General features: G+C 45.4%; 1 protein-coding gene across 2 annotated transcripts in view; it reads right to left on the bottom strand.

Annotated features, from left to right (window-relative positions):
* Nucleotides 1-12,949: 12,949 nt before the first annotated feature.
* SMARCAL1 (SNF2 related chromatin remodeling annealing helicase 1) overlaps nucleotides 12,950-23,669 on the bottom strand; it is a 109,527-nt gene continuing 98,807 nt past the window's right edge. For both annotated transcript variants that reach the window (XM_082262242.1, XM_082262243.1), the window contains exons 15-17: nucleotides 21,981-22,081; nucleotides 21,691-21,787; nucleotides 12,950-13,233 (exon numbers count right to left, since the gene is read on the bottom strand). In XM_082262242.1, the coding sequence (XP_082118368.1) occupies nucleotides 13,066-13,233; nucleotides 21,691-21,787; nucleotides 21,981-22,081 (366 nt within the window). In that variant the 3' untranslated portion in view covers nucleotides 12,950-13,065. The remainder of the gene's footprint in view (nucleotides 13,234-21,690; nucleotides 21,788-21,980; nucleotides 22,082-23,669) is intronic.

Genomic DNA, 23,669 nt, shown 5'->3' with positions numbered 1-23,669 from the left:
AAAGGGCAACATTCTTGTCAAAGTTGAGAAAGTCAGCTGAGTTGCTGTAATTCCTTGAGCAATCATGTTGAAAATAGCCCTGTACCACATAAAATGCAGCCTGCTGTTGGCGACCCCCTGCTGAAAATGCTAGATGCCTGGCTGTTTCTGGCTTTCATACTGTCTGAACCGAAAATAGTAAGGGAGTCAGGGCTGATTTACATGATTACCGAGTCTGACAGCAATGAATCTTATCAGACAGCCAGGTAACTAGCATCTTCAGAAGGGGAGGTCAGCTTTGTCAGCCTCCGTCCAATTTGTATTCTGCTACATATTTTTGGTAAAAAAAATTCCCAATAAGCGTATTTTGATTGGTTTATCGTGTCTGCAAACTAGGGGAAAGATTTATGTCATTTTTATTTATTTTTTTATTTTACTAGTAATGGCGGCGATCAGCGATTTTTAGCGGGATTGCGACATTGCGGTGGAAAGATCTGACACCTAACTGACACTTTTGGGGGGAACCATTGACATTACTACAATAATCAGTGCTAAAAATATGCACTGTTACTGTAATAATGACACTGGCAGAGAAGGGGTTTACTCAGGGGCGATCAAAGAGTTAAGTGTTTGCGTTGGGGGTGTTTTCTAACTGTGAGGGGGATGGACTTATGGAATCAACACAGAGACCTGTGATCCTAAATAGGAGGAACACAGGAGCCCTGCATTGATTCCTAAGAGAACAACGGTCTGCTGTGTTTACAATAGCTGACCGCTGTTCTCTCTTCACGGGGAGCGATCGCGGGTGCCCGGTGGCTATCGTGGCCGCCGGCCCTGTGGGTCAGTTTCCATGCTGGCTCATGGGGGCGAGCACCCCCAGGATTGCTCTTGCAGATCGCAGTACAGGTATGGCGATCCGGTCGGTAAGTGGGTAATTCTGCGGTCATGCGACGCTGTACCCAAATAAAATTTAAGTCATTTTTCTACAAATAGAGATTTATTTTGGTGGTATTTGATCCCCTCTGAGGTTTTTAATTTTTGCGCTATAAACAAAAAAAGAGCAACAATTTTGAAAAAAATGCTATAAAACATCCAATAAAAAAAATAAAAATAAAATTTCTTCATAAATTTAGGCCAATATCTATTCTGCTACATATTTTTGGTAGAAAAATCCCATAAAGTGTATCTTGATCGGTTTACGCAAACGTTATAACGCCTACAAACTATGGGATATATAATGGAATTTTAATTTATTTTTATTCTAGTAATGGCAGCGATAAGTGACTGTTAGTGGCACTGCAATATTGCAGCAAACAATCTGACACTAACTGACACTTTTGACACTTTGTGGGACACTAATGCAGTGATCAGTGCTAATATTATACACTGTCACTGTACTAATAACACTGGCTGGGAAAGGGTTAAACGTCTAGGGCGATCAATGTGTTTTAATGTGTTAAATGTGTTCCTAGCCAATGTTTTGGTGTACTGTATGTGCTGCTTTCACCAGGGGAAAAGATGGATTTTTCTTCCCTGCTTTGCAGGAGCACAGAAACCATCCCTTCCCTCTTGTCAGAATGGAACTCTGCCTTGTGTACATAGGCAGAGCTCTGGTGCCGGCGGACATTGAGTGCCTGGCATCTGCAAATCGGCTTCTGCTGTGAGTAATCACAGCAGAAGCAGGGTGCCCCCTGCAGACGGAAGTGTGGGATTATATATATATATATATATATATATATATATATGTGTGTATAAGTGATCTGTGCACAGCTGCTGCCCTGTAGCAGTTAAACTGCTAAAGGGTGGCCAGCAAGTGGTTAAAGGGGTTCTCAGTGTCGTATCTTGTTATGCCTCTTATTCCTCAGTCCCAAGTGGCAGTGTTGTCATACAGGACCTGAAAATGTTTTAAATCTGACCCCCAGCCTTCCCTTCAGTCTTGCACAGTAGCAACGGCTCCTTTCCTGTACTGGAATGGCTTTCTCTGATTTCACTGCACACTGAGCTTCTCTCTTGCCCTCTCTCTCATGCTCCCTCCTTCTCTCTCTCTCTCTCGCTTTCTCTCTCCCTCTCTCTCGCGCGCGCGCTCACTCGTCTCTCTCTCGCTCTCCCTCACTCTCTCTCTCTCTCTCTCCCTCTTGCATTCACTCTCATTCTCACGCTCCCTCTCTCACTCGCTCTCTCACTTTCTCTTGCTTGCTCTCTCTCGCTCCCTCTCATTTTCTCTCTCGCTTTCACTCTCTCTCTCTTGCTCTCTAACGCTCCCTCTCTCGCTCTCACTCTCTCTTGTTCTCTTGCTCTCTCTCCCTCTGCTTGCTCTCACACGCTTTCTCGCTCTCTCTCTCTTTCTTTTTCTTGCTCTCTCTCTCATGCTCCCTCTCTCTCTCTCTTACGCTCCCTCCCTCTCTCTCTTGCGCTCACTCTCTCTATCACATGCTCACTCTCTCTCGCGCTCCCTCCCTCACTCTCTTGCACTCACTCTCTCTATCACATGCTCACTCTCTCTCTCGCGCGCTCCCTCCCTCTTGCGCTCACTCTCTCTATCACATTCTCACTCTCTTTCATTCTCTCTCGCGCTCCCTCTCACGCTCCCGCCCTCTCTCTCTCTCTTGCGCTCACTCTCTCCCTCATTCTCTCTCTCCACTCCCTCCCTCTCTTTCTCTCTCTTGCGCTCACTCTCTCTATCACATGCTCAATCTCTCTTTCATTCTCTCACGCTCCCTCCCTCTCTCACTCTCTCTTGCGCTCGCTCTATCACATGCTCACTCTCTCATTCTCTCTCCCTCACTTTCTCTGTCTTTCTCTCTCTCTCTCATGCTCCTTTTTCCTCCCTCACGCTCCCTTTCCCTCACTCCCTCTCTCTCCCTCGCTCTCTCACACTCCCTCTTGCGTTCACTCTCATTCTCACTTTCCCTCTCACTCGTTCTCTCTCACTCTCTCTTGCTTGCTCTCTCTCCCTCCCTCTCTCATTTTCTCTCTCGCTTCCACTCTCTCTCTCTCTCACACTCCCTCTCTCGCTCTCACTCTCTCATACTCTTTCTCGCTCTGTCCCTCCCTCTCTTACGCTTCCTTCCCTCTCTCACTCACTCTTGCACTCTCTTGCACTCGCTCTCTCTATCACATGCTCACTCTCTCTGTCTTTCTCTCTCTCACGCTCCCTTTCCCTCACTCCCTCTCTCAGGCTCTCACTCTCTCTCCCTTGCTCTTTATCTCTCTCTCGCTCTCTCTCACTCTTGTGCTCTCTGCGAGTGCTAAAACTCCACGTGTTAGGGGGCGCAAATTAGATCCCTTTGCCACTGCTTGTGGGCTTAACTAATCATTTTTTTTTTAATATTTTCCCTTTAAGGGGGCGTGGCAGGGGGTGTGTCCAATGCCTACATACTTTTTCTAATAGTTGTCCTTTGTTTCCATCTCAAAAAGTTGGGATTTATGGTAATAGCAAGCCCCTTGTGTAGGATTTTTATCTTCAAAGATTATAAAATAGTTGAGCAGTTACAGTATGTGACAATCCCTTTAAATGAGAACGTCCCCTGAAATCCTTCACCCTCGGGGTCATTCACCTCCAGAGTGCGTCCTGCATTGATCTTCGCGATGACATCACTTTTGCTGAATTCTGTCATTGGAATTTTTGCCTGGACTTAAACACATTCCTTTTGGTTATTGTTTCTCTAAAACCAGACTTAAAAAAAAAATGCTTGGTGCAGATCCATGACCTCTGTACATAAAAACAAGCGTGTTCCCTAAACAATCCCACCAATCTCATTCTCTCCATGTAATCCGCCGGGTCAAAAGTGAAACGGTTCTGGCGAAATACACTGCTCAAAAAAGTTAAAGAAACACTTTTTAATGAGAGTATTGCATCAAGTCAATTAACCACTTAAGCCCCGGAAGATTTTACCCCCTTCCTGACCAGGGGGTGTTTTGCGATTTTTTTTACTGCGTGACTTTAACGGACAATTGCGCGGTCGTACGACGCTGTACCTAAACGAATTTGATGTCCTTTTTTTCCCACAAACAGAGCTTTCTTTTGGTGGTATTTGATCACCTGTGCGATTTTTACTTTTTGCGCTATAAACAAAAAAAGAGCGTAAATTTTGCAAAAATAACAATATTTTTCACATTTTTTTATATGAAATTCCCCCCAAAAAAAATTTAAAAGTCAAAATTTTTGTTAACATTTTTGGCCAATTTGTTTTCTGCTACATATGTTTGGTAAAAAAAAATTGCAAAAAGCGTATTTTGATTGGTTTGCGCAAAAGTTATTGCGTTTACTAACTAAGGGAAAGATTTCTGTCATTTTTGGTGTTTTTTTTTTTTTTAACGCGTAATGGCGGCGATCTGCGATTTTTTTTTTGCGGGACTGCGACATTGCGGCAGACAGATCGGACCCTTGACTGACATTTTTGACACTTATGGGGTTACCAGTGACATTACTGCAGTAATCAGTGCTATACATATATACATATGCACTGTTACTGCAAAATGACACTGGCAGGGAAGGGGTTAACTTTATTGGGGAGGGAGGGGTTAAGTGTGTCCCTAGGGGCGTGCTTTTTACTGTGATTGGCTGTGGCTACTAGTGTAGGAACACTGATCAACGGTCCTACATAGTAGAACCGTATGATCACTGTTTCTACACAGGGGAGAATGACAGGCGGCTTGTTTACATCAGCCGCCTGACTTTCTCCCTCTGCACCGACGATCGGCGAGTGACCGGCGGACACCGGGTCCGCTGGTCACACGCACTGACTTCCCTGGGAAAGAGCCGCGGCGGCGGAGGCGTGCGCTCGCCCGCTATAGGCTCACAAGGAAGTGACAGGCAAGTGACGTAGATCTACGTCACTCTGCCTGGCCGGGGCTGACCGCCGCAGTAAATAGTCGTGCGGCGGTCGGCAACCGGTTAAACTCCTGAGATATTGATATGGTCAGTTAAGTAGTAGAGGGGGTTGTTAATCAGTTTCAGCTGCTTTGGTGTTAATGAAATTAACAACAGGTGCACTAGATGGGCAACAATGAGACAACCTCCAAAACAGGAATGGTTTTACAGGTGGAGGCCACTGACTTTTTTTCCCTACTCATTTTTTCTGACTGTTTTTCACTAGTTTTGCATTTGGCTAGAGTCAGTGTCACTACTGGTAGCATGAGGCCATACCTGGACCCTATAGAGCAGTGATGGCGAACCTTGGCACCCCAGATGTTTTGGAACTACATGTCCCATGATGCTCATACACTCTGCAGTGTACAAACCCGATTCCAAAAAAAGTTGTGACACTGTACAAATTGGGAATAAAAACAAAATGCAATGATGTGGGAGTTTCAAATTTCAATATTTTTTTCAGAATACAACATAGATGACATATCAAATGTTTAAACTGAGAAAATGTATCATTTTAAGGGAAAAATAAGTTGATTTTAAATTAATGTAGAAGGGAGAAAGGACCATCTCATCAAGATATTCATAGAATAACAGCACCACGTCCCAAAATGAATATTGAAAAAAGAAAGGATTGGGCGCCTATAGCAGGGGACTTTTCAATTAGGAAAGGGGACTTTCCTAATTGAAAAGTCCCCTGCTATAGGCGCCCAATCCTTTCTTTTTTCAATTTTAAATTAATGGCATCAACACATCTCAAAAAAATTGGGACAAGGCCATGTTTACCACTGTGTGGCCTCCCCTCTTCTTTTTATAACAGTCTGCAAACGTCTGGGGACTGAGGAGACAAATTGCCCAAGTTTAGGAATAGGAATGTTGTCCCATTCTTGTCTAATTCAGGCTTCTAGTTGCTCAACTGTCTTAGGTCTTCTTTGTCACATCTTCCTCTTTATGATGCTCCAAATGTTTTCTATGGGTGAAAGATCTGGACTGCAGGCTGGCCATTTCAGTACCCGGATCCTTCTTCTACGCAGCCATGATGTAATTGATGCAGTATGTGGTCTGGCATTGTCATGTTGGAAAATGCAAGGTCTTCCCTGAAAGAGACGACATCTGGATGGGAGCATATGTTGTTCTAGAACTTGGATATACCTTTCAGCATTGATGGTGCCTTTCCAGATGTGTAAGCTGTCCATGCCACACGCACTCATGCAACCCCATACCATCAGAGATGCCGGCTTCTGAACTGAGCACTGATAACAACTTGGGTTGTCCTTGTCCTCTTTAGTCTGGATGACATGGCGTCCCAGTTTTCCAAAAAGAACTTCCAATTTTGATTCGTCTGACCCCAGAACAGTTTTCCACTTTGCCACAGACCATTTTAAATGAGCCTTGGCCCAGAGAAAACGTCTGCGCTTCTGGATCATGTTTAGATTTGGCTTCTTTTTTGGCCTATAGCGTTTTAGCCAGCAACGGCGAATGGCACGGTGGATTGTGTTCACCGACAATGTTTTCTGGAAGTATTCCTGAGCCCATGTTGTGATTTCCATTACAGTATCATTCCTGTATGTGATGCAGTGCCGTCTAAGGGCCGAAGATCACCGCCATCCAGTATGGTTTTCCGGCCTTGACCCTTACACACAGAAATTGTTCCAGATTCTCTGAATCTTTGGATGATATTATGCACTGTAGATGATGATAACTTCAAACTCTTTGCAATTTTTCTCTGAGAAACTCCTTTCTGATATTGTTCCACTATTTATTGGGGGAATTGGTGATCCTCTGCCCATCCTGACTTCTGAGGGACACTGCCACTCTGAGAGGCTCTTTTTATACCCAATCATGTTGCCAATTGACCTAATAAGTTGCAAATTGGTCCTCCAGCTGTTCCTTATATGTACATTTAACTTTTCCAGCCTCTTATTGCTACCTGCCCCAACTGTTTTGGAATGTGTAGCTCTCATGAAATCCAAAATGAGACAATATTTGGCATGACATTTCAAAATGTCTCACTTTCAATATTTGATATGTTATCTATATTATATTGTGAATAAAATATAAGATTATGAGATTTGTAAATTAGTCCATTCCTTTTTTACTCACAATTTGTACAGTGTCCCAACTTTTTTGGAATTGGGTTTGTAGTTGAGCATCATGGAAAATGAAGTTCCAAAACATCTGGGGTGCCAAGGTTGGCCAACACTGCTATAGAGGTTGCACTGGCAGTCCAACTCCTCCAGGATGGCACATCAATACGTGCCATTGCCAGAAGGTTTGCTGTGTCTCCCAGCACAGTCTCAAGAACATGGAGGAGATTCCAGGAGACAGGCAGTTACTCTAGGAGAGCTGGACAGGGCCGTAGAAGGTCCTTAAAGCGGAGTTCCACCCTGAAATTTTTTTTTTCCCCTGTCCGCTTGCTCTAAATTACCTGTAAAAGAATTGGATATTTAACATTTTTTTTTTTTTCACTTACCTTGTTTTTAAAGAAAATATACTTACCTTACTTCCTTTTCCTCCCTCTGCCGGCACGGCTGCCGCCGTCACTTCCTTCTTGTGTTGACTCTTGGGAGCTGAACATCATCGCTCCCAGGAATCAATACGCCTGCACCGGCCCCGCTCGTCACTTCTGGCGCAGGCGCCTCATTCCCTGCTAAACAGCTTCTGGGCACCATTCACACAGGTTTTACAATTATTTTATTTTACAATTTTTTAAATTGATTTACTACAATGTTTAATTTTTTTTTTTTTCAATGTGTTTTTTTTTTACAGGACAGGGAAGCCTGCAGTGCTGTCGGAGGGGGACTAGCACAGTGAAAGAGGGGCACACGGGGAGAGGGGGGGTAATCGGAAGCAGGCAGAACAGGGAGGGGGATTAGTGTTTGAGAAGTAATTACAGGAACGATGCCCTGTGTCTTTCCCTGCAGCAGCTGAAAGCTGGCATAAAGGGGGAGATACTGGCTTTGAGCTGCTGCTGTAATTGCCCCTCCGCCTAACCGCACCGATTCCCTGTGCTGTTGTGCCACCACTGTGTGCCCGGGTCCCCTACAGGAGGACTGGTGGTTCCCCCCCCCCCATCACCGGCCCTGCTCCTGGTTCACGACAATGCCTGGCCTCATGTGCGTCAGTATGCAGCCAGTTCCTGCAGGATGAGGGAATTGATACCACTGAATGGCCCCCACGCTCATCTGACCTAAATCCGATAGAACACCTCTGGGAAATTATATTTCGGTCCATCCGACGCCGCCAGGTTGCCCCTAAGTCTGTTCAGGAGTTCAGTGATGCCCTGGTCCAGATCTGGGAGGAAAAACCCCAGGACACCATCTGTCATCTCATTAGAAGCACCCCCCGACGTTGTCAGGCATGCATACAAGCACGTGGGGGGCCATACAAACTACTGAGGACCATTCGGAGTTGCTGCAATTAAATTTTAGCAAAATGGACTAGCCTGCTGCATCATTTTTTCACTTTGATTTTCGGGGTGTCTTTGAATTCAGCCCTCTGTAGGGTGATCATTTTCATTTCCATCAAACGATGTGGCATCCTTTCCTTCCTAACACATTACCCAGTCCATACCAGTATAGATCCTAACACATTATCCAGTCCATACCAGTATAGATCCTAACAAATTACCCAGTCCATACTAGTATAGATCCTAACAAATTACCCAATCCATACCAGTATAGATCCTAACATATTACCCAGTCCATACCAGTATAGATTGTTAACACTTTACCCAGTCCATACCAGTATAGATCCTAACACATTACCCAGTCCATACCAGTATAGATCCTAACACATTACCCAGTCCATACCAGTATAGATTCTAATACATTACCCAGTCCATACCAGTATAGATTCTAACAAATTACCCAGTCCATACCAGTATAGATCCTAACACATTAGCCAGTCCATACCAGTATAGATCCTAACACATTAGCCAGTCCATACCAGTATAAATTCTAACACATTACCCAGTCCATACCAGTATAGATTGTAACACATTACCCAGTCCATACCAGTATAGATCCTAACACTTTACCCAGTCCATACCAGTATAGATCCTAACACATTACCCAGTCCATACCAGTATAGATTCTAACAAATTACCCAGTCCATACCAGTATAGATTCTAACACATTGCCCAGTCCATATCAGTATAGACCCTAACACATTACCCAGTCCATACCAGTATAGATCCTAACACATTACCCAGTCCATACCAGTATAAATATCCAGCATGAAATTTTTCCCCATTGAGATCTGATGTGTTTTCAAAGTGTCCCTCATTTTTTTTAGCAGTGTATAAAGCAACATTGTCGAGTGATTGCATGCAGCAAAGATTACCTGTATAAGGCTTCAATTTCGGTAAGCAAAGTACCAGCTCCCCCAGTCACAGACTCTAGACATATGCATGGACGCCATCTTTGTATAAGCTTTAACCACTTGCAGACCCACAATGCACTGCTTTCTGGTACTTTCTATGCCATTGAGTACCTGTCTAAGTTAGGTTATGCAGTAAAATGTGTATTGTAAAAGTTCTGTTCTGCTGTCAATGAGGAATGCTTTCAGAAATAGAAGTGTTAATAGTTTATCTTTATCAATTAAGAAAATGGAAAGTAAATGAAGAGAAGAGAAATCCAAATCAATATTTGGGGTGATCACCTTTTGCCTTCAAACCAACCTCAGTTCTTCTAGGTAGACTTGCACACAGATTATGAAGGAACTCGGCAGGTAGGTTGTTCCAAACATCTTGGAGAACTAAGCACAGATCTTCTGTGGACTTCGGGTGCCTCAAATCTTTCTGTCTCTTTACTTCTTCCCAGACAGACTCCATGATGGTGAGATCAGGGCTCTGTGGGGGCCAAACCATCACTTCCAGGACTCCTTGTTCTTCTTTAAGCTGAAGATAGTTCCTAATGATATTGGCTGTATGTTTGGGGTTGTTGTCTTGCTGCAGAATAAATTCTCTAGAATGTTTGCACAGTACTGTAAGTTAACCCTTGTGGTCACAGAGCGGAGAGTGTCAAGAAGGAGGAGCAGCCAGTTCGAGTGTGGAATGGGGTGGTGCCCTGTATTGGAGGTTCTGTAGGGAGGAGATTGCCTGGCATTAGGCATTCTACTGGGTGGCAGGGTCCCAGATTTAGTGCCTACTGCAGAACACAATTCTCCCAGGAACCGCGTGTATACAGGGCCCTGTGAGTTAAGTGCAGTGGCTCCCCTCTTTGCCTTTAACCACTTGCCGACCGCTGCACGACTATTTACTGTGGTGGTCAGCCGCTCCTGGCCAAACCGACGTAGGGCTACGTCACTCGCCCAGGAGCCTGTAGGGGGCGAGCGCGCGCCGCCGGAGGCGCACTCCCGGCCCCGCTCGTTCACAGTGATCCCCGTGCATGTGACCGGCGGTTCCGATGTCTGCGATCTCCCGCAGGAGAGGGAGAAAGGCAGACGGCTGATGTAAACAAAGCCGTCTGTCATTCTCCCTGATGTAAGTGCAGACTATACGATCCTGCTATGTAGTATCGTATGTCTCTGTGGTTACATCACAAGCCACGCCCCCCCACAGTTAGAATCACGCCCCTAGGGATACATTTAACCCACTGATCACCAATAAAGTTAACCCCTTCGCTACCAGTGTCATTTTTACAGTAACAGTGCATATTTATAGCACTGATTACTGTAGTAATGTCACCGGTACTCCCAAAAGTGTCAAAAATGTCAGTCAGGGGTCCGATCTGTCCGCCGCAATGTCGCAGTCCCGCAAAAAAAAAAAAAAAAACGCAGATCGCCGCCATTACTAGTTAAAAAAAAAAAAAAGAAAAAAATTACATAAATCTTTCCTGTAGTTAGTAAACGCAATAACTTTTGCGCAAACCAATCCAAAAACGCTTATTGCGATTTTTTTAACAAAAATATGTAGCAAAAAACAAATTGGCCTAAAATGTTAAAAAATTTTGATTTGTACATTTTTTTTAAAAAATTTCATATAAAAAAATGTGAAAAATATTGTTATTTTTTCAAAATTGTCGCTCTTTTTTTGTTTATAGTGCAAAAAATAAAAATCGCACAGGTGATCAAATACCACCAAAAGAAAGCTCTGTTTGTGGGGAAAAAAAAGATGTCAATTTTATTTGGGTACCGCGTCGCACGACCACGCAATTGTCCGTTAAAGTCACGCAGTGCAGAATCGCAAAATAGGCCTGGTCTTTGAGCAGCCAAATCCTCCGGGGCTTAAGTGGTTAAGGTTGGACATAAGGAGAAGTACAGCGAGTATCGTGAAGAACTGGTGGAGAATGAACAGTGTTCAGCGCAATCTCCCTCAGTGCCGGGACAGGAGTCACTAGCGGGGTAAAGGATGTTATCCTTCTATGTGTGGGGCCTGGTGAAGTAGTATGACCTTCAGCCACAAGATGGTGCTAACACACAGGAATGTGTGCAGGGAAGCCACTGCTGGGGACACATAGAGAGGGCTGCATAGCTGCTAAGTGTTGTAGGGCAGGGTGTTCTATCAGAATAGCGCTACCTATCAGATTCTGCAACCAGAAGTGACGTTCGGACAAGAACAACTTACTGCGCATTCTCCATGCGTTCCAACATGGCCGCTATGCCGTTCCAATAGGTTTCCTAATGTGTCCAAACTCGCAATAGACGAAGAGAAACACAAAACATGATACAACATGAAACAGGAACAAAAATTTAAATTTTCCATTTCCTCTTTTCTTTTTCTGTTTTTCTTCTTTTTCCTAGTTCTTTTCCTCCTTTTCATACACACTAGAGATCGACCGATTACCGGTAAAGCCGATATATCGGAGCCGATATGCACTTTCCTCGATATATTGGAATCGGCCCCGGAGGTTACCGATATTGCCAATATTTCGGGAAAGTGCTTGTACCGGAGTGATGGCTGCAGCTAGAGGCATCACCCCGGTACCGGCGTCCATAGCCGACGGTCGGCTGGCTTGTAATGACAACCGATGAGGCTGAGAAGCAGCTCGGCTGTCATTACAAGAAGCAGGAGGGAACGTCCCCCTTAAATGAACGAAAATATGGGCCGATACCGATATGCGATGACCAAAATATCGGTATCGGCAATGAAAAAAACGATATCGGTTGATCACTAGTGTGGACCCGGCCTTAGTGCAAATGGTTGCCCAACTGCCGGGGTAAAGATGGTAAAATGGCATGAAGGCTCAGCATCATGTGGGCGTTAACCTACGGCAGTCAGCATGCAACTACAGCCTGACTAGGAACACCCACTCCTCCAGATATCCACCAATCAAGGCATTTTGATATTTGCATAACTCCTCCCAAAAGCCAGCCCATTGCTTGCATTAGGACTGAGAGCTCTTGAGGAGTCCTGCAATGTTCTCAGAAAGCTTTGAACAGCACCCTGCCGGCCCCTCCCACCAGCTGGGAACCTCTTGCATTGGAACAGCACCCTGCTGGCCCCTCCCACCAGCCATGATCCTCTTGCATTGGAACAGCACCTTGCCGGCCCCTCCCACCAGCCATGATCCTCTTGCGTTGGAACAGCACCCTGCCGGCCCTCCCACCAGCCATGATCCTCTTGCATTGGGGAACAGCACCCTGCCGGCCCCTCCCACCAGCCATGATCCTCTTGCATTGGAACAGCACCCTGCCGGCCCCTCCCACCAGCCATGATCCTCTTGCATTGGAACAGCACCCTGCTGGCCCCTCCCACCAGCCATGATCCTCTTGCATTGGAACAGCACCCTGCCGGCCCCTCCCACCAGCCATGATCCTCTTGCATTGGGGAACAGCACCCTGCCGGCCCCTCCCACCAGCCATGATCCTCTTGCATTGGAACAGCACCCTGCCGGCCCCTCCCACCAGCCATGATCCTTTTGCATTGGAACAGCACCCTGCCGGCCCCTCCCACCAGCCATGATCCTCTTGCATTGGAACAACACCCTGCCGGCCCCTCCCACCAGCATTGATCTTCTTTCATTGCATAGAGAAGCACAGAGACAATGTCATCACTGGGTCTATAATAAGGCATGTAATGAAAACGTAAATGTTTTATTTAACAATTTCATTAGTATGTTGATAAGGAGAAATGCAGGAACCAGGGAAGGCAAAATATAAGTGGAGTAAACTTCAGCTTTAATTCTGACATAATAGAAAAATATTCTATAATATAAAACGTTCTTCATACAAACAATACTGTACAGGAAAGTTACAGCTCAGCTCGCACCGGTTCAGAAGTAATCTTCAATCCTCCTTTTCTTGGGCGCACTTTCACACTGGCCTTCCGAGTCCACTTCCTCACACGCCTCCAATAACAGCGACTCATCCAAATCATCTGTCCCTACGTCCTGCGAGAAAGATCGCTGGAACAGGTCGATGATCGTCTGCTGCTTTGGGTCCTGTGCAAGAGAGCAGGAGGAGAAAATAAAGCTCAACAATCTCCATTATATTCAATATTCTTCTCTTCCTTCTGAAATCTGGGCTGTGTATGGGCAAAGCAAAAGCGGAAGCAGCAACAGGTTCACTTTAAAGCCCGATGCGGTTTTACCCCCCCCCCCCCCCCCCCTTATACTTTGAGCCCAGACTCGGAAGGATGATGACCCCAAACCTAAACCCCCAGCCCATGGGGAGGGTCCCTGGCACCATAGACTCATAGGAAGTGGGTTAAATGAGGCTAAGAGTTATTCAACCTGGAGGAATGGTGACATCTAGTGATAGAACAGAAGTACTGCGCCAGAGAGAAGGTGAATATTGCAGCAAGAACTTTTTTTTTTTTTTTACATTCTAATTCTCTAAAGGAAAAGGATGCCACTCACCATAGGAAAGCATTCAGTCCAGTTTATTTAGTATATATATATATATATATATATATATACAGGTCCCTCTCAAAAAATTTGCATATTGTGATAAAGTTCATTATTTTCTGTAATGTACTGATAAACATTAGACTTTCATATATTTTAGATTCATTACACACAACTGAAGTAGTGCAAGCCTTTTATTGTTTTATTATTGATGATTTTGGCATACAGCTCATGAAAACCCCAAATTCCAATCTCAAAAAATTAGCATATTTCATCCGACCAATAAAAGAAAAGTGTTTTTAATACAAAAAAAAGTCAACCTTCAAAAAATTATGTTCAGTTATGCACTCAATACTTGGTTGGGAATCCTTTTGCAGAAATGACTGCTTCAATGCGGCGTGGCATGGAGGCGATCAGCCTGTGGCACTGCTGAGGTGTTATGGAGGCCCAGGATGCTTCGATAGCGGCCTTGAGCTCATCCAGAGTGTTGGGTCTTGCGTCTCTCAACTTTCTCTTCACAACATCCCACAGATTCTCTATGGGGTTCAGGTCAGGAGAGTTGGCAGGCCAATTGAGCACAGTAATAACATGGGCAGTAAACCATTTACCAGTGGTTTTGGCACTGTGAGCAGGTACCAGGTCGTGCTGAAAAATGAAATCTTCATCTCCATAAAGCTTTTCAGCAGATGGAAGCATGAAGTGCTCCAAAATCTCCTGATAGCTAGCTGCATTGACCCTGCCCTTGATGAAACACAGTGGACCAACACCAGCAGCTGACATGGCACCCCAGACCATCACTGACTGTGGGTACTTGACACTGGACTTCAGCCATTTTGGCATTTCCCTCTCCCCAGTCTTCCTCAGGGTCCGGTCACCTCTTCTCGTTGTGCAGCGTTTTCTGCCACACTTTTTCCTTCCCACAGACTTCCCACTGAGGTGCCTTGATACAGCACTCTGGGAACAGCCTATTCGTTCAGAAATTTCTTTCTGTGTCTTACCCTCTTGCTTGAGGGTGTCAATGATGGCCTTCTGGACAGCAGTCAGGTCGGCAGTCTTACTCATGATTGCGGTTTTGAGTAATGAACCAGGCTGGGAGTTTTTAAAAGCCTCAGGAATCTTTTGCAGATGTTTAGAGTTAATTAGTTGATTCAGATGATTAGGTTAATAGCTCGTTTAGAGAACCTTTTCATGATATGCTAATTTTTTGAGATAGGAATTTTGGGTTTTCATGAGCTGTATGCCAAAATCATCAAATATTAAAACAATAAAAGGCTTTCACTACTTCAGTTGTGTGTAATGAATCTAAAATATATGAAAGTCTAATGTTTATCAGTACATTACAGAAAATAATGAACTTCATCACAACATGCTAATTTTTTGAGAGGGACCTGTATATGTATAGTGTGTATATATATATATATATATATATATATATATATATATATAGTACAGAGAATTTCACCTGATATGTAGAAGCTCTAAAACGTTTCACTCCAATCAGAGCTAACTCATTTTAATTTTACCTCTTGCTGACCACCCGCCGCAGATATACTGCTGCAAGGTGGCTCGGCTGCAAGAATTGCCATACCCATATGTCGCTCCTCTGGAGCGATTGCGGGGGGCGCGCGCGTGGTGATTCACGAGAGGGGAAGCTCATTTAAGGTGCCGTCGGCCGTGATTGCCACCGGGCACCCGTGATCACTCCCTAGGAAGACAAAACGGCGGTTTGCCGTTATAAACACGGCAGACCGTTGTTCTGTCAGCAATCAACACAGGGCTCATGTATTTCTCCTATTTAGGAACACAGTTCCCTGTGTTGATTCCACAAGCCCCTCCCGCCACAGTTCGAAAACACCCCCTAGGCATACATTTAACCCTTTGATCGTCCCTAGTGTTAACTCCTTCCCAGTGTCCTCAGTTGCTTTTCCACTGCTGGTACCGCATGGTATGGTGTAGGAACGGTTCGGTACGGTACGGCGGCGCTTCTCCACTGCATGGAACCGAACGGTACGGCTCTCAAAAACAGTACCACCTCGATTGTGGCTCCAAGAGGTACCATACCCATCCCACAATCCTTTGCATGCAGTCACTACTAGCCACTGATTGGTCAGAGAATCCCACCCACCCCATTGTTATCCCACCCACTTAACTTTAGTACTACTTTAGTGGAAAAGCAAACCATACCGTACCGTACCGAACCGTTCCAACACCGTACCATGCGGTACCAGCAGTGTAAAAGCAAACCGGGCCAAGCAGGGCCGAGCCGGTACTTGTAGTGGAAAAGTGCCATACCAGTGCATATTTTTAGCACTGATTACTGTAGTTATGTCACTGGTCCCCCCCAAAACTGTCAAAAATGTCAGTTAGGGGTCCGATCTGTCCGCCGCAACGTTGCAGTCCTGCTAAAAATCACTGATCACCGCCATTAATAGTAAAATTAAATAAAAATGACATAAATCTTTCCCCTAATTTGTAGACGCGATAACTTTTCAAAATACACTGATTGGGATTTTTTGCAACAAAAATATGTAGCAGAATACAAATTGGCCTAAAATGATGAAAACATTTGATTTTTGATCGGGAATGTCTTATAGCAGAAAGTGAAAAATAGTGTTTGTTTTTTTTCAGAATTGTCGCTCTTTTTTTTTTGTTTATAGCGCAAAATCTAAAAACTGCAGAGGTGATCAAATACCACCAAAAGAAAGCTCTATTTGTGGGAAAAAAAGGACATTGATTGTATTTGGGTACAGCGTCACACGACAGCGCAATTGTTAAAGCAACGCAATGCTGAATTGCAAAAAATGGCCTGGCTATTAAGGGGGGTAAAACCTTCCGGAGCTGAAGTGGTTAAACAGAGGCCAAGATGGCAGCTTCCTTGGCTGAAAACGAAAGGAGGGTTTACTTCAACTTTAATGCATTCCCTGCATTAACCCCTTGGAGCCTAGAGCGACAATTGTAAAAAAAAAACACAAACATAAAATTTTTTTTAAAAATGTCTTTTTTTTTTATCAGTTTAAGTCAATTTGTATTCTGCTACATATTTTTGGTAAAAAAAATCCCAAAAAGCGTATAATAATTGGTTTGCGCAAAAGTTATAGCGTTTATAAACTATGGGATAGATTTTTGGACTTCTTATTTTTGTTTTTATTAGTAATGGCGGCGATCATTTGCAGGGATTGGCTTGCGCAAATGTTATCGTGTCTACAAACTAGGCTAGGGGAAAGATTTATGTCATTTTTATTAAATTATTTTTTTTTTTACTAGTAATGGCGGCAATCTGCGATTTTAAGCGGGACTGCGACATTGCGGTGGACAGATCGGATCCCTGAGGGACATTTTTGACACTTTTTGGGGACCAGGGACGTTACTACAGTAATCAGTAATAAATAATATGCACTGTTACTGTATAAATGACACTGGCAGGGAAGGGGTTAATACTGGGAGGTGACCAAGGGGTTAAATGTAAGCCTAAATGTGCTTACTAACTGTAGGGGGGGAGTGCTCTGTGACAGGCACACAGAGATCAGTGTTTCAGCTTAGCAGAGACACACGATCTCACTGTGCCTGTCTGAGAGGAGAGCCGTCTGCTTTGTTTACATAGGCAGGCGGCTCTCCTGTCAGTTTCACCGAAGATTGCGAGAGGCCGGCAGCGATCGATCCTGCTCCTCCCGTGGTCTGGCTCCCGCCGTGTCTAATCACAGCGGGAGTGCGGCTCCAGCCGCGTGCACATAATCACGTGGATCTACGTGATTATGCGCAGCCGAGCCGCTCTGCCGCAGTAAATCTGCGTGGGGTGGTCGGCAAGTGGTTAATCTTCAACTGCCATGATGCTGCACATGTGACCAGTTATGACTTCAGCCATTGGATGGTTTGACAGTTTGATGAGAGCACAACCAATGTGACAGTTACATTCCCAGCACGTACCGTGAATGTAAATGTCTTTTTTAAACTGGTAAATGGATGGGTTTTCTTCCGCTTTAAGGTAAAAAAAAAAAAAACTTTAGAACCACTTTAACTTTATCCTTTATTTATTTTTACACTTTTAAATGAAACTGGAGTTGGGCCTTAATGCACACCTTTCCAGCAGCAAATACCCTCCATTCACTCCAACGCTAATCTGGTAATCAGCTAGGTGAGAAAGCAAAAGTCCTGTTAGAGCTACAAACTGGGGAGGGGTGTCTAACACAGGGCTATGGACTCCCCTGTGATTGGTCCAGTGCTGTCACACACTGAGTCACATGCTTTTCCTGTCCAGAATTACCAGGTATTTCTTTAGGTTGCCTGAATGGAGCGGGGAAGATGAGAGAAGCAAAGTACATACTGCTGGGTAGGGAACAGGAGGAAGGGGGGCAGGGGTGGAGTTGCTAGCCTGTTGGCCCTGAATGGTTAAATCACTGATCCACCAACTACAGGGAAAAAAAATATCTATTATAATCTGATGGCTTACAGCAGGGGTGTCAAACTACATTTCATTGCGGGCCACATCAGCATTATCGTTACCCTCAAAGGGCTGGACTAGATGTCAAGAGCACCCCAACCCCCCTTACATCAGATGTTAAGAGTCCCCCCCCTTATCAGAAGTCGAGTCCCCCACCCTCCCATACCTATCTTGTGCTGCTGACGGGAAGAAGTTGGGGGTGGAGCTGGGAAGCAGAAAGTGCGGGGTCTGGAGAAGGACCAGAGGAGGGCTGGAAACTGCTGAATGCTGAGACTAGGGTAAGCAGAGATCAGGGGGTGCCGCAGCTGCACAGAGAGGCGCAGGATCTGTAGGAGTTCTGTCTCTCTGTTGCCAAATGAGACAGAGTAGGGGCAGAGATGAGGGGAGCGCCACAGCTGCAGTAGAGGGGAAAGGGCCACATGAAATGGCCGGATTCAGCCCATGGGCCTTGTATTTGATACATGTAGCTTACAGAAAAGTAAGCGCAATGAGGTGTTAGTCACCCTCTGGATTTCTCTCTTTTGTTTACAATTTGCAGATTCACTGAGTGCCAATAGTATAGCTATCGCTATACAAGAGACCTGCGAGCCTCCGACACAGCAGCCATCCTCCCCTCTCCCCTTCTGCACTCACAGAAAACGTTGAATACTGTGAATCCATTCACAAAATATAAAGAATGACGGGCAGTGCAGCTGCAGTGTTGGTGGAGACATATCTCTCCTGCGTAGCCTAAGCTGTACTATCGGCACTTAGCGACGCTGCAAATTGTGAGTTATAAACCCTTACATATCTCCACTGAAGTGGCTCTCCTCATGTGGTATACAGAGATTAAAGTGATATCAAAGTCTCTGTGTTTTTTTTTTCTTTTAAAATGTCAAACATGTTATACTTACCTCCTCTGTTTTGCACAGAGCAGCCCAGATCCTCCTCTTCTCAGGTCCTGGCCCCTCCCTCCTGTATAGTGCCCCCCCCCCTTCAGACATAGAGCCGCGGTTCACCCACACCCCCTTCGGGTCCCTCTTCGGGGGTCCTGGCCCCTCCCTCCTGTATAGTGCCCCCTCTTCAGACATAGAGCCGCGGTTCACCCACACCCCCCTCGGGTCCCTCTTCGGGGGTCCTGGCCCCGCCCTCCTGTAGAGTGCTCCCCTATTCAGACAGAGCCGCGGTTCGCCCACACCCCCTTCGGGTCCCTCTTCGGGGGTCCTGGCCCCTCCCTCCTGTATAGTTCCCCCCCCTTCAGACATAGGCTGCGGTTCACCCACATCCCCCTCGGGTCCTTCTTCAGGGGTCCTGTCCCCTCCCTCCTGTCGAGTGCCCCACCCCATTCAGACATAGAGCCGCGGTTTGCCCACACCCCCTTCGGGTCCCTCTTCACTTCAGTACTCCTGGCCCCTCCATCCAGTCGAGTGCCCCCCCCCATTCAGACATAGAGCAGCGGTTCGCCTACACCCCCTTCGGGTCCCTCTTCGGTACTCCTGGCCTCTCTCCCTCCTGTCGAGTGCCCCCCCCCCCCATTCAGACATAGAGCCAAGGTTCGCCCACACCCCCTCTCTCTCCTCACTGGCTGACAGCAGTGGGAGCCAATCAGGAGGGAGAGTCTCAGACAGCCGAGGCACCTGTGAAACATCGCTGGATTGAGATGGGACTCAGGTAAGTATTTGAGGGGCTGCTGCACACAAAAGGTTTTTTATCTTAATGCATACAATGCATTAAGATAAAAAAACTTCTGCCTTTAGAACCACTTTAAAGTAGATCTTCATTGCATCTGAGCACCACAAACCAAAAACACTATTTAATTCATTTTTATTATTCCAAGCAAACTCCCCCATCTATTCATGTCTCTATGCTTTATTTTGTTGAGAACCCGCTTTGAAAAACACCCCCCTAGCATTTCTGTTTGTGGCCATTTTGAGTAAGGGCAGATGATTCATGTAGCATTTACTTCCTGGAATCCATCTGCCCTGCATGCAGGCGAGTGTGCTTAGCTGAGAAAGCCCCTCCTCCCCTCCTGGGATGTATGACATCATTTGCCTGGGCAAGAATCCAGGAAGTAACTGAAGAAATGTAAAAAAATCTCTATTTACTAATGGTAGCAGCAAGAGGATTAAACATAATTAATATTGATTGGGAGAGTGAAGTTCCACGCTAAAGGGGTAGTAAACCGATGTGTGTGTTTTTCTTTTTGGAACCTGCAAGGTAAAGCCATGTGCTAGTATGCGTTGCACACTAGCACATTATGTGAAACTTACCTTAGAACGAAGCCTTCCAGCAGCGAGCTGTCACTGCTGACCAAGCTTACATCTTTACCCGGTTCTCCTTCCCGATTCGCAGACTCCGGCTGTGTGAGTGGCTGAAGCCGTGATGACGTCACTCCTGCATATTTACGGCACAGAACTCTGATGGAATGGCCGTGTAGCTGTTCCTTCAGAGGGTATGTGCCGGTGACGTAACCGGCTGCATATACAGTATATTAATCTCCTAAACAGTGCTCATTTAGGAGATATTTACAGAACCTATAGGTAAGCCTAATTATAGGCGTACCTATAGGTACAAATTATGCATGGGAGTTCACTTCCACTTTAAACAAATCCCCCTATATAAGTTGTACCCATTTATCTGAAGTCCTCTCTCCTCTCCAGTCTTCTAAAGCAGCCTTTTTCAACCAGGGTGCCCAGGCACCCTGGTGTGCCTTGAGGTTCCTTTAGGGGTGCCTTGGCAAAATGCCTAAAAATTGCCCCAAAATTGTATATAAGCCAGCGTGTGGATGAAGTCTACCTGTTTAGTTACACCAAGTCACAGGTTTGCATCATCATTTGATAAGGAGGATGTCAGTCGCCTGCATGGCATCCTTGTTTGACCCTCCCCTGCCCCTCCCCATCAGCGATGGCGTCACATTAGCTGAGTGATGGAGAAAAACTGAGGGAGAAGAGAAACATTGGAATACTAGTCAGTACCAGTTTGCAAAAGTATATTTGCTTTGGAAGAAGTAATCCCCTCTGTCGAGTGTCCTACTTGGACTTGTGGATGTTGCTGCATTATGTAAAACTATTAGAAAAGCTTTTACATTTTAGAATGGGGCGCCTCTAGACTGTCCATAAATTTTAAAGGGTGCCTCGAGAATGTCCCAAGTTTTTAAAGGGTGCCTTGACTGAAAAAAGGTTGAGAAACACTGTTCTAAAGCACATATTTTCACAGCATTTCTGAGCTCCAGAAGGCAGGGGGTAGGGATCTGATGCCCCACACTGCACAGCATAGACCAGAGACCCAAGTGTAATCTGAGACCTGAGTGGAAGGAACAAATCCCCCCCCCCCCCACTCCGTCTCATAGAGAAACATGCACAGTTGAGGCTGTCAATCATCTGCTGTGTGCATGAGGAGGGGGCGAGGGTATCCCAAAGGATTCTGTGGTATGGCCATAACTTTTCAGAAGTGACTCATGCAGATAGCGGGAGGAGAGAGCAGATAGTATCCACACTATGTGCTTTGGATTGAGGCAAGTACACACTATGGAACGATATACTTTCATTTCAGAGGTTTACAAGCAATTTCATAAGGTAAGTGTTCAGCCAATAATGGGAACGAAATTCTTGCTTACAACCATGATGACATCTCACCTTATAAATATAGTCAGCTGATTCTGTCATTTCAGAAAAGTTGGTCTCAGACAGCCCGGCCTGGCCCAGAATCCTGATCTTCTCCTGAATCATCGGCCTGATAGAGGGGAACATAAAAAGCATGAGTTTATGTAAGACAATTGGACTCATTAATCATTCATGCTGCAATGGTGTCACTAGATCAGAATAGAATGGGTTCGACAAGGGTTAAGGGTACACGTTACATCTAGGAATTACAGTGTTTGAAGGACTCTAAGCAGAGGACATCCATGCAGGTAGGTATCTCTTACCACAAATAGTCATCAGCCGTTCCTTTGGCCACCAAGTAGTGAATATTCACCGAGTTTGTCTGTCCTATCCGGTGGACGCGATCTTCTGCTTGAATAAGAACCTGGAAAGAGTTGGAGTGCACCAGCAAAGATCAGAACACACACACAATTATTACTACCGATGGAAGAAAGGAAAACAATATGAATCAAAAATCTCAATAAAGAAGACATTCGGGGCCAGGGTTTTGTCGATTACTGCAGATCATTGGAGGCATCATCGGATGATCAGCAAAGCTCGGAGGCAGAATCGAATCGTCAGATTCTGTCTCGCTCTCTGCTCATTGCGTGTTCTGTCGATTACTGCAGATCGTCAGATAATGCCTCCGACGATCTGCGCATGCAGAGTAGTGATGTCACTTCCAGCTGATGTGCTGATCAGCTGGCGTGACATCAACAGTGCGCATGCGCAGATTGGCGGAGGCATTATCCGAGGATCTGCAGTAATCGACAGAACACCGGTTCACCCCAGAATCGCTCATGAACATGGTCTGCATTCCTGTTTCTATTCTGATGCATTCCCCTGCAGTGCAATTTGGTATCCTATTCCTTTGAATGGACTACAAATCTCACCGAAATGCAGAAGAAGTAGTGCATGCACTGCTTTTGAGATACACGCCTCACCAAGTCGCATGGTACTCAGGTAGCATGCAATCTGGTGCCCGCAAACACACTGCATTTGAAATCTATTTTTGGGGTGCCGTTAACCATGTACCATAGTTGCCAACATTTGAAAAAAAAAATCCAGAGACACTTTGCAGCACAGCTATCAATTACGTACCACACCCTCTTCCCTGAAGCTCCGTCCACTCTGCATAATTAATCTCCGCCTACTTATCATCAGATTATAGGGTCTACTCAATAAAGAGAGAATTACAGGAAATTGAAAAGGGAAGCAGAGTTGGAATAATTCTCCCATCCAGCTGCACTACTTCTGCATAACATTTACGGGTAGCCCGATTAACGGGCGCTTCCAGGGACAATATAAATTACCCGGGACAGGCTCCTATTTGCGGGGACTGTCCCTGCAAAATCGGGACAGTTGGCAAGTATGATGTACTGGCACCTGCAGCAGATCGCAAAGTGCGTTTTGAACGTGGTGCACGCGCAGAATATGCCTTTCCCACACCGAGTTCTGGTCTAAATCAGCCAATGTGTAAAAATATAGATGCTATGGGAGTACTTGGAGGGAGGAAGAGCCCAGAGTGCCGACACAGTTACCGGCGGCTAACTAAAAGCAAATAGCGATCAGGAGTTTTCCAATCATGTGACTGCCAATCACAACGGTCACATGATTTTAAACCCCGCCCCCGGGATCCTTAACCCCCCCCTAAAGGGATGGGAGGCGCCGGTGCCAAGAAGTTACCGTGGTTTAAAAAGCCCCATTCACTCTATTTTGTTTCTATACCTTCACAAACAAAGCAGTGCAACCAATAATGATAAAGGGCCAAGTGCAACCAATCATATTTTAGATCACTGCTGTCAGGTCAATCAAGGAGATTTGATTGATATAACTCTTTCACCTGGTGAATAATCCAGTGTACAACTGGCCATACACTAGCAGATTTTTGGACAAGGAATATTAGTACGACGATTCTTTGTACATTCAATGAATGGATGAATGTTGTTGGAAAATGTCACTTCCATAGTTAC

Source organism: Pelophylax lessonae, assembly GCF_965119305.1.
Source record: "Pelophylax lessonae genome assembly, chromosome: 6".
Classification (NCBI taxonomy): domain Eukaryota; kingdom Metazoa; phylum Chordata; class Amphibia; order Anura; family Ranidae; genus Pelophylax; species Pelophylax lessonae.
Note: the sequence above shows the minus strand (reverse complement) of the source record. Positions and strands in the feature narration are given on the sequence as shown.